The 17,291-nt window shown below is 39.6% G+C and overlaps 1 protein-coding gene across 2 annotated transcripts in view; it reads left to right on the forward strand.

Moving 5' to 3' along the window:
- ASCC3 (activating signal cointegrator 1 complex subunit 3) overlaps nt 1-17,291 on the forward strand; it is a 303,036-nt gene that overhangs the window by 136,042 nt on the left and 149,703 nt on the right. For both annotated transcript variants that reach the window (XM_077303437.1, XM_077303430.1), the window contains exon 14: nt 15,714-15,848. In XM_077303437.1, the coding sequence (XP_077159552.1) occupies nt 15,714-15,848 (135 nt within the window). The remainder of the gene's footprint in view (nt 1-15,713; nt 15,849-17,291) is intronic.

Consider the following 17,291-nt stretch of genomic DNA (forward strand, 5'->3'; position numbering starts at 1 on the left):
GATCCCTGGACCCAAGGAAGCCCGCTTGACCTCAACCAGGGCCAGAGTTTCTCCATTCTGGCCCTCGTGGTAGAACAAGGTGATCTCCCAGAGGAGATCGGGGCCCTGACAGAGCACAAACAATTCCACAGGGCCTGCAAAAGGGAGCTCCTGCACCAGGCATTTGGTTGAGGTCAACCAGGAGTACCGCTTCCAATCGGCCCCCCTAAGCCTCCCTCCTCCAACCAGCATTGCAGGCTCATCCAACCCACTGGGCCATCAGTAAGCATTGAGTTATTGTTCTCCCCAATGTTCTATTGTTCATAATGTTATAGTTATTATTATGTTATTGTATACTGAGTTATTTGTACAGTTATCTCTGTTTGATGTAAACCGCCCTTAGCCTTCGGGGAGGGTGGTATATAAATGTAATAAATAATAAATAAATAAGGTATCCTCTCGCCAATAGTTTCATGTAGATATTGAAAAACATGGGGGGGGGGCATTTATTTAAACTTTTTATGTGATAGCTGAGGAATCCCTTTGGCAATTATCTTTTTCAGGCCCACTTCTTGAACATTGTACTGTTCGTTCTTCTGTTAGCTGCTGTGTATCTCTTTACAAAGGAAAGTGAAATTCAAATTCCGAAATAAAAATAAAATGTGTAATGTATGATACTTCATATACTTCCTAGCATACTCAGTCTGAGTCTATGTGCATCTTTAACTCTTAGTATTTTGTAATTATTTCACCATTATGGTTTTACAGTGCTGCTGAAGCAAGAGCTGCTTTTAAGCATGTTGTGCATTGGTTACTGTGCACATTACAGTATATTTTATAGACATAAATTTTAGGAATGGATCACAGTGATAATGCTGAGTAGAGTCTACTGGGCTAATTATTACGTTTTAGTTTTGACCTGCTTGCAACTTCTTCCAATTTCACACATGGATGTCTCCTGATTTACAAACTGCAAAGCATGCACTCCCAATTTGAGGGTAATGGTGTTAAGGCATATTTTGATGCAAGAGGAGGCTGGTTGTTCATATTCTGGGGCAGTGTATTCAGAATCACTCAGCTAGAATTGGTTCTTGTCAACAAGACAGCTTAGGTTTTTCAATGACTTTCCCTTTAGCATTGGGAATAGTCTGAAGGAGGATTGATATAGAGAAATTCACCAATGTGTTTTGTTGCTTCCTTTGCCATATCTTACTGATAACTTATTTTTCACAGTTTCTTTCACAGTACATGATATATACTCTTTACAAATACAAATTTTTCCCCTCCAGAGAATAAATTGAAGTCATTATTTCATGTTTCCTTAATAGGTAGCTTTCATTGCTGAAACAAAGATGTTTGTTTATGTGATTTTGGATCTAGCTAGTGGTGATTGATTGACTGATTGATTGATTTGTATACCACCCCTCTCGGACATACTGTCTCGAGATAGTTTACACTGTCTAAAACTGGTTAACTGAGTTTCTAGAGCAGGGGCCAGAAAGAAAACTCAGAATGCCCAAAGTTTGGCAAGATAATGGCTACCGTGTTATTGTTACAAATTGAGCAAAGGTGCCATCAAGGGCCGATCCCACCATCTTGCAGCCAGTAGACCACAAGGAAGTACCACCAGCCAAACTGCCTCAGTATACTCGACACCATGCATGATTTGGTTTGTCATGCATGATGGGTACCCAGGAAGTGACAGTCAATTCAGGCACCTGCTGGCATCCACCTCTACCAGGCCAATCTTATTACCTGGGTATACAAGCCAGATGGCCTCCCGGGGGGAAGGCACCATGGCTCCGCATTGCGCAGCCCCTTAAGGATGCCCCCTAAAATGGAGGAGGTTGGTGCACGAGCATAACCTCGCTCCAATAGATCCTCTCCCATGAACAAACCACAAGCTATGACATATACAAACCACTTTAAAAAGAAAATATAACAGTCAAATAAATACAGAGCTGTACAAAATTTGGATAAGGGAGGGTTGGGTAGAATTGTTGCTGTATGGGTAAGGAAAGAGGCTGGAGCAACAGAAAATTGCTCGGCTGGAACAGCCCTCCTCCAGAGGCTCCTCTAGCCACATGGAGCTCTCTTATCCCAGAGGCTCCCGCAACCATAATCTGTGGCCACTTTAAAATGGCAGCCACGTTTAATCACTGTTGCATTAGCCAATAATCCTTATCCATGGTTCCTCTATATATTTGTGAAACAGCCAGGGGGGTGAAACGTGTCCAGCTGTCCAAGTTGGAATGGGGCCAATCAGGGTGCAGCCACCCAAGTGTTAGGGTTAGGAGGAATCAGGAGTGCTGATTGGCCCTGTCCCTATAGCTCCAGCCTTCCCTCCCTGGATGCTAGTCACATTCCTCTCAGCCATGCCAGAGACAGAGAGAGACACACAGAGCCCTGCTAGACTGAACATGAGCCCTCATTCCCACCTATTGCTCCTGCTGCGAGGGAAGAAGAGCTGGTTCTTATATGCTGCTTTTCTCTACCCGAAGGAGGCTCAAAGCGGCTTACAATCGCCTTCCCTTTCCTCTCCCCACAACAGACACCCTATGGGGTAGGTGAGGCTGAGAGAGCCCTGACATTACTGCTCAGTCAGAACAGCTTAATCAGTGCTGTGATGAGCCCAAGGTCACCCAGCTGACTGCATGTGGGGGAGTGCAGAATCAAACCTAGCCTGCCAGAAATCCATACTCCTAACCACTACACTAAACTGGCACAGAGAGGCACAGGCAGAGCTGCCCTAAGCTGCTGACCAGGCCTGCTTCCCTCCTAAGAATGAGCCCTAATTACCTGCTATGCATCCTGCTGTGAGGCACACGGAGATATACCCAGCGAGAAGGGCAGAGAGAGAGAGATCTGCACCTCCTGGTGTCCCCTGGTTCCTAGCGCCCTTTGCATCCTGGCTGCAATGGGCGTTCTTGCTAGTATATAATAATTTGTAGCTACCCAAGTGTTAGGGTTAGGAGGAATCAGGAAGGAAAGGAGGACAGAGGGGGCTGGAGGGAGGCCCAAGATTTGGAAGTAATTGTTGCTATTGTCCAGCTGGCCTCAATCACAGCCCTGATGGAAGAGATCTTACAGACCCTGCAGAACTCAGAGAGTTCTGACAGGGCCCTGATCTATCCTGGGAGCTCATTCTACAAGACAAGTTAGATTCTTTAATAACTTTCCCTTTAGCATTGGGAATAGTATGAAGGAGGACTGGTGTACGGAAATTTACCAATACATTTTGTTGCTCGCTTTTCCATATCTAATTGATAACATATAATTTCACGATTTCTTTCTCAGCACATTATATTCTTTCCACTCATATACAGATTGGATAGGTGTGACTTAGAGGAGGGTAGGAAAAGGTTGCTGTTGGCAGCAGTAGCGGATTTAACAATACTGGCTAGATATCGGGGGAAATTTGACTATGAAATGTTCCCAATATCTAGCCAGTATTGTTAAACCCAGTAGTTCAGCAGTGAAATTGGCTGTTGTGAATGCCCCCTCTCACTGGTAGTCTTCAAGCAGCAGATATCCTGGATGCTTTAGGCTGATCCTGCATTGATCAGGGGGTTGGCCTAGATGGCCTGTATGGCCCTTTCCAACACTATGATTCTATGACTAAGTCCTTTTAGCTGGAGGATAGAAGCCAGTAAAATGGGTAGGCCATTTCTCCAGGCCAAACTCTGTTCCTTCTGTTGTTTGGCATGAACAGCCTGAAAGACTGACAGGAACCTCTCCTAAATCCACTGTGTTCACAGAAATGCAGCGTAGATGCCATTGTTGATAGCATCTATATTTAGTTTGTTCTTAGCTGTATCTTACAATAATTTGAATAATAGAAACTAGATTAATATATTTCAAATGAGATTGAAGATTGCAGTGTTAGATTTTTTTCCCTTCAAGTTGAGGGAGTATAAGCATATCGACCCTGTTGTTATTTGTATATATCATTACACATTGAGACAGGCAGGTCATTGTGGGGAGGGGGAGCAGGGAAGGCAATATTTTTCGATTCATGTTCTGTTCCGTTAATATGTAAAATTGTTTAATGATTTGAATTTGATTGTATTCCCAAATGGTTTATGTGTTTGCTTGTTTCTTATCTGCTGGAATACAGGATTTGAGTGAACAGGTATAGGGAGGTCCAGCCTAAGTTAATACTGTAGTATATTGGATTGCCAAAATGAATTGAACAGATAACTGACTTCAGCTGTAAGGAAGTCATATTAAAATTCAATTGTGTCTAGTTTCCAATTATTACATGGGCTCATGATCATTAGGTAGATAGGAGTTTTTATTATTTTTTATTTACTGAAAGCAATACAGGCAACACTTTATGATTAGAAGTCTCTTTATAAATGATATTTTTCTAGAAATCTTCAAAAAAGTTGTTTTGTTTTATTAGTAAGGAGATCTAAGATTTTAAAATAAAAGATCTGTTTTGATTCAATCACATTTCCTGTAAGCAAGTTTCTGCTCAGATGTTCTAATGTTGCCATTTCATTTGGAAAAAGTAACCTGGGATATCTTAACAATTAAAGAAATTGTTGAAACATACGCTTTTGAGAATCAGAACCCACTTTGTCAGACACATGAAGAGTTCATTTTTCTTTCCCCCCCCTCTCCCTTCCTCCCACTTTCTCTTTTTAAAGCCATTGTATTCTAATTTTCATATTCTTCATAAATATTAGCCAGGTGGCATGTTGACATGTCTCTATAGTATCATAAATATTGCCATTCAGTTCTAGCTTGGGCCCAACGGTTGGAAAGGGCAATAGGAATATGGTATTAGCATGGACAACTCCTATGTAGTGTCCAGCCCATGAAAGGATTCAGATGAGCAAGTCTTTGTCATCTTCTGTACTCTAATCAAATAGGGTGACTAGCTTCTTTTTGAAGATTTGAACTGCTGCCAAAATACAGTGTGACAGTGTTAGATTTAAATAAGTATTCAGTCCATCACAGTTGGGATTTAGCATTGCATCTCTTAAATAATTCTATTTAGTGCAGTGTCGGTATTCTGTAACCTTTCAGCTGATAACCTTTGAAAGATATACTAACAAACTCATCCACTGAATTAGTGTCATAATTGATATTATTCATTGGAGAAGATAATGTATTCTGATATGAAAGATGCATACTATGGAACTTTCCCCTTAGTCCTGCTTAGTCTTAAAACAGATTTTCTTCTTTGTCCCCACATATAAATAAAAATGGGGCAAGATTTGTTTGTTGTCTTAACTGTGTGAATTAGGGGTGCGTATTGTAAGAAGGAAAATGCAAAGCAAATTTTTATTTTAGAAATTATTTCTGTTGAATAACTATTTCCCAAGCCTATTGGCAGTTGCAGGTGCCAATTTTTGCTTAATTTTGGAACAGCTATTTCTTTGTGGTCAGTAGCAATTCTGAATACTTTTTATGTACCAGTGGCAGTCAGTAATGTATTAAGTAATCACTTATCTGTTCCACATAATATATTTCTGGTAAGGCCTTGGAGGAGGAGCGTGTCTCATGACTTAAGTGCCACTTAACACCCACTCAGGGCAGCTGTCCCACCCCTGAGTGCCACCTCCTCCAACTGGCTTGCCTGTCTGTCCATCAGCCAGCCAATCACATTCCATCCCCCACCCCTGACCACCCCTTCGTCCTTCCACTTCCCTCTGAGGCTCAGAGTCCGCAGATTCCTGCTGTGTGAGAGCTGCCCCTACCAGGGAATTCTCTAGCAGCTGCCTGCGGCCTTTCCAGGTCCTGGGGGGAGGGAGAGGCTATACACAGAGTTCTTCTACCCACCCCCAATCTAGTACCTGTTGTATTCCTGAATGCAAGCTTGGCCTCTAGACTCATAATGAAGATCTTCCTCCTCTTGTAAACCTTCAAGGTGTTTATATTTGGACTTTGAAAATACCAGTCTTCTAAGTAAAAATCTAGCTGCTAAAGATAATACAACAGGTCAGAAACTTATTTGTTCATTACATTTGCATCCTGCATTTTTTTCTTTAACAAAGGAAAGCAATGAATAGGAACTACCGAGCAAGGATCAGTAGTGGGATTGTCGACATGTAAGATTTCCTATAATATGTTCAGGGATTACGAGTGAAACATCCAGAGTTGTAGCACCAAATCACTTGGGATGGCCTTGGTAAGAGTCAAGGAACACCACAAGCTGTGAGTGCATAGCTGGTTTGAGGTATCCCCAATACATTCTCCCCAATGTTGACAAAGAGCCATCAAGCTCTTTCTTTCTCAGCCACTGGTCATGCCTGCTAGCACTCCAAAATTCTTCACATTAAAAAAAGTAGCATGACATTCAAATTACACAACATGCTTTAGAACTGCACAAGTTGCTCTGTAAATTAAGAGCTTTGGCATTTGGATTTTGGCTTTCCCCCATGAAGTAAATTTAAAGATTTATTTAGGTAGCTCTATTTTAGTCTTAGAATTAAGCAGAAATTGAATAATGAGAATAAAATAACAAGAATTAAATTAGAGAGGCATAAACATTTAAGTTCTAGCACAAATAATAGATGATGTGAGATCTTTTTTTCTGTCCCTTGCACACATGTTTCAATTTTAATCAGCTTTCATGATTTACTTTAACTGGAAAGCTTGATTCAATTCTGAAGTAAATTTACAAAGAATGCAGATGCGATGTTTGTATACCATATGCTTGCATTCCTTATTATACTTTCTCTCATAGATTAATGGAGTAATTCCATAGCTAATGAATTGCATTGGTCTACATCAATAGCTCTTGGAGTATAAGGTATGCTTCCTTATGGAGCGGCAGACTGTTCTCTGCCCCTTGACCATTTGTTTTTCATTCATTGGCCAGTGGGAGGTAAGGTAACCATATACTGGGGCCAAACTAAATGTGACAGCAAGAAATCTGTGAATGGGGGCACAGCAGTTACTAAAAATTTAAGTTGCAGATACACAGGCCAAAGTATGGGGTCAGTGCGCTTTAACACTTTGCTTCTGCTGTCTATTATTGATATTAATTCACTACCACCCTCATTTATTTCTCTCAGGGAGAATGTACAGGTATCATCCACTGCATCATCATGGTAATTTTCTTGTGTGAATGACTCATTAAATGACTTCTATGAAGGTGTGCTTGCTGTCTGTGTGAAAATGAATGGGGCACCTTTGATTTCTTTTGTGCAAGTTATCTTCCTAATGTTGATCTACTTCCAGGACATTAAATCATGGAAGCAGACTTAAGCAGTGCCCCCCTTCAGTTAATCCTGCCTCTTCACAGTTTAGCACTAACTGATTTGATCAATTGTTACTTAACTGCCTGTAGAAAAATCCAGATAATATTATTTTCTTGTTTGTGGATCAAGTTTAGATTGAAGAGCATTTTCCAGAAATGGTCTGTGAAGGCATTTCAATAAAGGCATGACAATAAAGAGGTTGTTCAGAAAGTCAGCATTTTAATGTTCACATTTTTACTTGAAGACTGTCGAAATCTATGTTCATGCATGTTGAATACATCTGCCTCTCTCTTACCTGTATGCAAAATAAAATCCTTTCCTAATAAACATAACTGTGTTAAAACTCAGCAGAATCTCAGAGGGAACTGATGGGAATTGTGCGTCTTTATTTGATAAACCATGTGACAGCTCAGCTTCTCAGCCCCTTTGAGGTGATTCTGGTAGATTTGCAAGGTGACAGTATTCAGAAAAGCTTTGGATGCTGTTATCCAATTCGTAATTACACGTTTAATTTTATAGGGTTCACTTGTTTTTAGTATCATTGTACCACACCTTGAGTCTGTTTTCCAGAAAGGTTAGAATAAAAGTTAAAGTCTGAAGTTTGGTGCATTATGCAACTTGATCTAAATTAGCATTAAATAATTACTTGTATATAAATAATAATCAGAAGCCAGATACTACAAAAAAAAACCCTTGCAAAGTTCTTCATTGAAGTTAGTTCACATATTCAGCTGTGAAATACGTTTTGCATAGTCAAGTTATGATAGACAATCTGTTGTATATAGATGCTTGAACGTAATCTAAGGGTTTCTTCTGATCTAGAACTCCCCACTGCCGTGACCCTTACTGGCATAAAAGTTGTTCTAATCTTTTAATTATTGCCAGAGGTTTTATGAAAAAGCATTAGCATTTCAAATTTCCATTCACAACAGGAGAATGTAGTAGAATATACTGATTCTGCTCCGATTGCAACTTCTCAGTTGATCAGCAGCTGATGTCTTGCAAAGCTTAGCTCGTAGAAAGTGTTTTGGCATCCTGTTGGTGAAATACAAACTTAGTATTGGCCAGCTTTTCTAAGAATTCTGAAATCTTTTCCAGAAAGCTTTTATGAAGTGACAAAGAGTAGCACTTTAAATGAAACCGTTTAGAACATAAGTTCATTTCATTGTGGTAAATAAGCTTTGAGATCTGTAGGGTATTGTTGATATCTGGCAGGCATAGCAAGCAGTACAAAGACAGATGTGTAGTGTGGCGTACTGCAGTTTAACACCGCCTTTCAAAGGATGTTGAAGGGACAAGAGCAGTTCTGTAAATCTGGACTGTGGGAATGAAACTTTATACAGAAAGGGAAATAAAGATGTCTTGCTTCCTTGTTATCAGCTGCTATTTTATAGATCTGAAATGAAATTGGGTAGTAACTTGTAAGTAGCTTGCTGTGGATAACCAAATATATATGGTTGGAAGAAAGTTTCAAAAGGGGGTTAAGGATGTCCATGGTAACAGAATTTTGGGGTATGTATGGAAGTTGTACAGTATTGGATGTAAGAAGGTTCAAAGTGAAATCAGGCTCCAAAAAGATTTGTTAGCAAGATGGCCATTCTATTGAAGAGCAAGTAGGGCATAGAGAGATAAATATTCTGTCCTCCAGAATGCTGCTCTTTTTTTCTTAACTGACAATATTTCAAGGGAACAGATAACTTTTTCCTTATCCTACAGTGATAAATTTCATGTTGTCCTCCAGCTATACTGTCTTACTGCAAGTTGTTTTACACACACATCTCCACATGTAGAGGTGCTTATTCCTGTTCAAAACACTAGGCTTTCCATAGATGAGCTACTAAAAGACTGTAACCACTAAACATAATAAAGCTCAAGTAGACAGTTCATTCCCTAACTGATTGGCCATCCCTTGGGGTGTGCCACCAATAGAGAAAGAGCACTTTGCCAATGAGGGCCAACCAGTTCAAATTGCATGCAGGCAAATCACTCCCTGATTGGCTCATCCATGGAGGTGTGCTGCTAATAGGGAGAGAGCATTCTGCCAATGAGTAGCCCAAGGTCACCCATCATGTGGAGGAGCAGGGAATCAAATCCAGCTTGCCACATTAGATGCCGCTGCTCTTAACCACTACACCAAGCTGTACAAATTGCCATTGCCTTAAAGAGATATAACTAGAGCACAGGCAGAAGAAGCTGTTGCAGGAGGATGGTATAAGCCTTGCTCATTGACTGTTGTGGTATTCTTTTCCTTTAAATATGGCTTTTCAGAGCACTCCAAGGAGGGAGACACTCAGGTATTTCCTACATGGAGAAGTGATTGTGTGATTAATAAAGTTTGCAATTTTTGCTTTCAGACCTTTACAGTAATAGCAGTTTTCTGATAATCCTGCTCTATGGCCTTGTAGAAGCATTGAATAGTAGGAGAATAGATTGAACTATGCACTGGGAAGATTCCATGATGAAACAAAAACAATTGCCAGAATCTGCCTGACAGAAACAAGTAGAGCCATGTAAGAGTTACACAGTGTTTAGAATTATATTGGTAAATATATATATAATTAAGGCTGTCCATTGATATAAAAAGATTCCCCACACTGATCCTAAACAAATACTTGAGCCAAGAGCACATTTTAAAGACATGCATTTAACTGGCTGGAAATTGGTCAGTAACTTAAAAGAAAAGCAATGTTATAACAGCGAACAGTCTCGTTCATGTATTTCTAATGGGCGCATTTAATTATTCTGTCTTTAAAACATAAAATAAAAAACACCCTGTCTCTTTACAGCTGTATTAGTTAGAGGGGTCAACTCACAATGGTATTCATGCTTCAAAACAGATTCAAAGTGATCCAAAGATAAAGCTTCCTATACTTCAGGTTATTTTCGGATGAACTGATGGCCACTTAAGAAATATCATTTGGATATCCATAGTCTTGCCCTTGGCTGAAATAAAGATTAATTTTAAAACCATGGTAGTGTTTCACTGATTTATTTCCTCCAAGTAGTTGTAAAGCTGATTCCCACCCGGTGCACAATGCAGTATAAGTAGGCTTGTGTGTAGTAGCAATCAAATCCACTGTTGGCCTCTGACATATAATAGTTAAACATTATTTGAAACTTTAGTTAAAAACTGGCTCCTCTCCCTGGAAGAATCATTGTGATGTGGTTCTTTATACCTTTATGATACACACTTTGAATAGTAAAAACTCTTTCGGCTACCAATTGTTAATTTTTTTCAGATATTCATAAAATTCTGTACCGTTAACCTGGAGACATTTGCTTTGTGCTTTGCTTGCATATTTTGTCATTTGAAAGCTTACTTTTTCTGAGAAAAGCTACACAAGCTCTCAGCTCTTGAGACACCAGAGCTAGCTTTGAACTTCAGAGTACAGATCTAATTACACAGCTTGTAGCTGTGGAACCACTTTTCTCTTTTCCAAATTGCTTTTCCCAACTTATTTGCATAATGTAATGCATAGAGGTTAGCCACTGAAATAAAAATTCACTTGACATAGTTAGGACAGGCTAAGTTAACCCTCTTAAGTCTGTGGTGATATTTTATGTGCTTACCCAAGTGACTGAAAGAAAAGGATATGTTTTGGAAGTTCCATATTTTGAGGCCTTAAAACAGTGCGATTTACATGTATCTTTTTAATCACATCCATGAAGTAATAATGAATTAAGTTTACATTCAGTAAGCAGAAGCCTGTATTTCTGAATGCAGTTAGTCCTGTCTCCTCTCTCTACATCCATTTTTGAAGAGAAAGTGGAGCTACTATCAGGTGAATCTTCTTCTTAGTAGATAAATGGTTATTCTGAGGGCTTAGTTTTGGCACATAACAAATTATCTCTGACCATTTGAATATCTTTTAATATGTTATGCATGTTTTAACTCTTTAATCTTGTTTGAAATGTGCTTAGAAATCATTGTCACCTATCTTGAGGGGTTTTTCTGGAGAAAGATGGGAATAAAAATTTGTTAAATTAGTACTAGCATTCAGTCTGCTGACATTATACAGTTGCTGCCAATCAGACAAATCAGTCCTACATTTGGACCGATTCTGCATGGAGGTATAAAACTCACACTACTTCCTGCTTGCAAACCTGTGGTTGTAAACCGTACGTTTGCAAGCTTCCTGCTGGGAGACCCCTGCCTCGTTGCAGCTTTTTTCTTCCCAGCTAGGTGGCCAGGGAAAACAACCCAAACTACTTTCCCCAATCCTTGGTTTGTTAATCACCGCAAGCCACCAGTCCCATCACAGATGTTGTTTTGTGGACTCAAACGTCCATCCCCCCCCCAGCTCCCCTTTTTTTTAAAGTGCATTTCCATGTTGCTATGGGGAAACACCACAACACCAAGACATTTTTTTTAAAATAAAATTTCCACATTGCCACCTGATCATGTCACAACAATGAAACATTTCCCCTTAAATCTCTTTTTGGGATTCTCATGATGGTCTCTTTATTTTTTATATGCTGGCCATGATAATTGGACCCTGATTGTATGTTCATAGAGCATGGACACCAAGCTAATAGGGAGAGGGCAGCTTCATCACAAGCCCTCCCCTTTCCCCGTTCATACCCCACCGCCAAAAAACACACATGGGAATGTGTTTTGGCTGCCCAATTACAAAATTATGGAGCACAATGAGGAGAATATTTTATTTTTATGGAGGGTATGAAGCTTTGCAGGCCCACCAGAACGCAGAACACACCATTTAGAAAAAATCTGGAAATGGAGAGGGGAAGGCGGCTGCAAGGGCGGGCAAAACACTACAGAGACTGTCATGCATTTCTCCCTTCACACAAGCTTGCCCCTACTTGCTCTCCAGATAGCAGCACAACAAGAAGTGGCAAATTTGGTTTTGGCGATTTCCCTCATCTTGGACCAAATTGGAGGAAAACTCATGCCACCAACTGGAGAGCTCCAGGTTGCTGCCAACGTCATGAGGAAGCAGCACTAAAACCCACAAGCAATGAGAGACTGTTTAGGGGCAAATTCCTTGTGTGGAATTGGTCTGGAAATCTGCTCTCCATTTGTAGTCATTTTAAGTGGGAGGCCTGCAAGATTTATGGAGGGATCTCATATCCCCCCTCTCTACTTCTGAGCCAGTGAAGCAACAGGGCATACCACCTAATACTGAGCTTCCCTACCTCCTTATCTGTCAATCCTGGGCCCAGGTCGGCTGCTTCTGTTTGTCCCAGCGCACTTGGGCCCAAAGCAGCGGCTGGCATCATCTCCTTTGGTTGGGCCTGGAGTGACTTCTAGCATCCTCCATCACCAGGCCTGCAGATGTTGCCAGGATGACCTGTCATCCTAATCTGCTGTGATGCCCTCCTGTAGTACTTTCCTGAAGTGCATTTTCTGTACATGCATAGACAATACATATTTTTATATAAGATTTTTCTGCACACCTGGAGAGACAAACAAGTGTGCAGAAAAATCTACTTAGCCTCTGTATGACTGCAATCTATGGATTTATCTATCTGCAGATCACAGCCATATATGCCAATAGGATATAGAGGGACCTACAAGAAACTTGTGGCAAGGGTGCATTCCTCCCCCCCCCTTGTGTCCATCTACTCCAATGATCTTACTCTTCTTTCTCACCCTCTTCCCTCATCAGTCAACTTACCCATCTCTATTGCCGCCAAACCATTCTCCATCAGTCCATCCCTTCCCTGATCTGTCAACCTACGCCATCTCTTTTGCTCCCATTCTTCATTCCAACCTGTCTACCTAACCCCTATTATCCCCCTCCTGCTTTTTCTCCATCCCCTTATATTTCGATCTATCAACCACTCTTCTCCTTCCTTGCGTTACCCATTGCAACAGCTGCAGGGTGGGAAACTGTTCTAATACTCAGACTAGTCTCCTGTTGCTGAGCTCCCAACATGCATGCCTCACCCCCCCCCCCCCACACACACACACACAATGGCTTCCTTTAGCATCTGGTAGCTGTTTCAGGCCCAGAGAGCCTTCCAATTGCCAGTGGTGCCACAACTAGGCTGAGTCATCTTTCTGGATACTGACCCCCAAAGAGAAAGTATAAACAATACTTTTCATTACTGGAGGGGGTTTAACTCCCCCCCCCCAGTGTTTTTGTTTTACTTTACAGATTTTTCTACAAACCTAGGGGATCATCCATGTTTGCAAAAACCCTGTTTTCACTACATGTGGCTCCAATCTGCAGATTTTAATATCCATAAATAGGCACACTTGTGGGAAATAAAATGAATGCTTTGCTAGGTAGATTATACCCCACTGAAGGCCCTTCCCTCTCCATGCCCTGCCCTTCTCATACTCTACTCTCAAAAGCAATTTTCAGCTGCATCCAGGATGCAATTATTTAAGTGATGAGGGTTATGTTTTACAAGGTTATGTAATTTAAAATTTTCCCCAAACTACTGGTTTATACCAGTGTGTTCTTATACCTCTCTTTTACATCAACTGCCTTGTTCCGTCTTCGGTACTAAATTACCAAGATTTAGGCTTAGTTCACACAAACAGCAGATGAGGTTGTAAAAACTGATTCCAGATTATACTACCTCATACAGTTTGTAAGGATGTACATAGTTTCATGTGCTAATTTTCTGTGTATGGGATTTGTATTTTTTATTTTTTTGCCTTGGGGGGCCATTTCATCATAGGAGCTCTCTGCTTCAGTCTGATATGATCAATTTCAGACACAGATTTACTACCATATTTGCATAGATGAAGCTGTTTTGCTCCTGTGAAAGTGTGTGGTACATTGTGAAGAATAACCAGTGTGAATATGTCTATATTTTAAAGTTATATATTGCCAGTTTGAAAAAGTGAATGGTTCATTGCAAAGCATAAAAAGTTGAATCCATTTATTTATTTTAAAATTTTATGCTGCCAGCTTGCAAAAGTATCCTGAAGAGTTTTTACATAATTTTTAAAATAATATAAAATGCAATATAACGACCAGTGTAAACAACATCACAAAATAATCAGGCGCACCAAATTAAGTTGATCCAGAATGTACAGGAAAGATCTAGTATTGATTAAACATTTATTCAAGTGTATTTTTAGATTTGTGTGCATCTGATTCCTAAAACTTCTGTGAAAAAAAATCACATTACTGTTTACCAGGGCAGTGGGAGATAAAAATCCAGTTATAGTATATTAATTAATTTATGGACTTTTAATGATAATACCTTCTGGATATTTGGCATATTTAATTCCTCTTAGATTGGCAGTTATATATAGAAATATTCAAAAATGTTAAATGCTTTTCTTCGGGACACTACCAGAATGAGTTGTATAGTGCTGAAAGGTTGATCAGTGAGATGTTGGACAGGGGAAACATTCCTCTAAAACCAACTGTTGCCTTAGTGGGTTATATAAAAGAATATGTAGCCCCTTAAAGTATTGTGCTGGTTTTGATCTTACAGCTGAAAAGGTGGCAATAGCCACAAACTTGAAAAGATGGAATCCTTGTCTAGTAGCACCCGAATTATTCTCATTTGCCATGTTGTGCTACTAATAAAATTGACATAATATCAGAGGTTTCAAAAGAATTATTTTCACTGCTTAGAGAAGTTTCATGGATGTAATTTTATTTATGTTTGGGAACATCCACCAACAAGTGCTGTTTTGGGTGATTTTTTTGTTTAGGTTTTTCCTGTTCAATTAAATGCACTTTCATTTTTGTATTTCTAATGAATTTCATAATAAAATGTTTTCCCCAAATCAGTGTTGCTTATCAAGGTACCAGGACAGTTGTACTGGGCCATCCCCCCCAAAAGAAACTGAAGAAAGATGAACCATTACAACTATATAAAACAGAATTTGGCACATTTTATTTTTTTATTTACTTATATCCCAGACCCAGAGTGATTTGCATCCTGCTCCTCCATTTCATCCTCACAACAATCAGCAGAGTTGCTTGATTGGCCCAAGATCACCAAGCAAGCTTCCATATTAGACTGGGATCCCAGACCTGAGTCTTCCAAATCCTATTCTGATGCTCTAGCTATTGTAATACACTGGCTTTTTAATGTTCAGTGTGCATAAAATTTAAATATGTATGTATCAGTTCAGTTTGCTGTTTTATAATATCCTTAGAATTTTAAACAGCAAGACAAGGAAGGCTGCTCCAGTAGTATGTTCCTTTTGAAATATGTACTTTATATTGATTGATTGTAGCTGTATTGCACAATGTAGGAAAAGGTAAGCAGATTTTGGTATCAGTGAAACTCATGCAGTTCATTGGTATGCTGCAGACATACAAATTCTAATGTATTTCCTCATCTAAGGATTTTTGCCTCAGCCATTTCAGCAGTGGCACATCCATGCTGCCTAGTCAAAGTAGCTGCAGAAAGGTACTCTTGCCTTCAAGTTGGTGAGCGTGAAAGATCTTCTGCCCAGGAAATGAGCACACTTCAGCTCTGAATTAGTATCATGGTTAAGTCCAAACCTTTAATTGAGTAGGTGTTTTATTTAACCCCTTTGTATTTTAACAGACTTATAAAATCTTTTCTTTTTATTTTAAGGTGATGGTTTTTGTTCATGCTCGAAATGCCACTGTCCGAACTGCTATGGCTCTTCGTGAAAAAGCCAAAAATAATGGCCACATTTGCTACTTTTTGCCATCTCAGGGCCCAGATTATGGACAATCTGAAAAACAAGTAAGTGACTAACTTTATTGCTGATTATACATGTAGAGATAAATCCTTGAGTCTGTGGCTTGGATTTTATAGAAGACTTCTGTGAAGGTTGTGATAGAACATCTGCTTGGCATGCTGAATGTCCTAGGTTCAATCTCAGGAGTCCCCAATTTAAAGAGAAGTGATTTTCACCAGTTTCTTCCTGTTGCTGCAAACCTGAAATTCTCCTCCCATCCTGTTTGTGGGGGTGCCTTGTCTGGCATTATGGGAGGCATTTGAGGCTACCACAATACAGGGGAACCAACTTCTATCGCTGGAAAATGCTAATGGATTGAAGCCTGTATTTTAAAATATTGATTTATCATAAGATATTTTTATAATGAGAAATAATTAGAAAGTGCTGCTATTGTTATTTTGTTATTTGCTAGTTTAAAGCATTTGTATCAAACTCCTCACACAGGCTATTTTGACTATTTTTCCCCACCAAATTTTGTATTGTGAATCACCCTTGAAATCCAGTGGTGAACGGAATTAAAAAAGGATTTAACAGGATTTTGTAGCATGTCATGATGGATTGCTGTTCCTAGTAAAATTTGGGTCCTGTTATGTATATCTAAGTCCTTGTTGTTGTTGTTGTTGTTAATAATAATAATTTTTATCCCACCTTGCACTTGGGACAGTTAACAACACAGTTAAAATACAGCTTGAAAGACAGTAAAACATAATATAAAACCAATTATGTGGCTTAATTAGCTCTTCAGACTGCAATATGGCATACATTAATACAAATCAGATTTACCAAAAACTAAGAAAACTAGTTTTACTAATATGCACCCTTAAAAGTATTCTATATATCCTGGATTATTGCTAATGTTTTTTTTTTTAACTGGGTTGGGTCCAGACAATGGAGTTGGAGCCAAAGGTGTCCTTTGATTTACAGAAGGCAGACCAACCTAGTATTGTTCATTTACTGAATTGTTACTCAGTAAAGACATTTGTCCATGTTACAAATTGCAGAATACAGTAAATTCAGATATAAAACCTGTACATCAAAATAGAAGTGCCCAGCAGGTAGGTAAAATCACAATCTAAATGCCTGCCCTTAGAACAGCTGAGCCTTGCCCATTCTGCTGTTCCTCTCTCAATTCCATGTACTCCTGTCTTTCTCTTAGATACTTTGCCTTCTCTTCCCCATCCCCCTTCATGTTTGTTGGGATTCTTTTTTGATGTTGTTGATATTTGCATCCACAATGGTGATTTGCTTAAGGCAGGGACTCATTCTTTGGCATCCTGCAAATAATTGCTGAAAAGAGACTTTAACCATTCTAGCAAGTGCTACAAGCTTCAGATCTATCCCCAGTGGAGTATAGCATGGGGACATAGTGGTGGGTTCTCCATCTTTGGAAATTTCTAAAAGGAAGCTTGGATAGCCATCTGACAGAGAAGCTGATTCTGTGAAGGCTC

The sequence above is a fragment of the Paroedura picta genome, chromosome 1 (genome assembly GCF_049243985.1).
Source record: "Paroedura picta isolate Pp20150507F chromosome 1, Ppicta_v3.0, whole genome shotgun sequence".
In the NCBI taxonomy this organism is placed as follows: Eukaryota; Metazoa; Chordata; class Lepidosauria; order Squamata; family Gekkonidae; genus Paroedura; species Paroedura picta.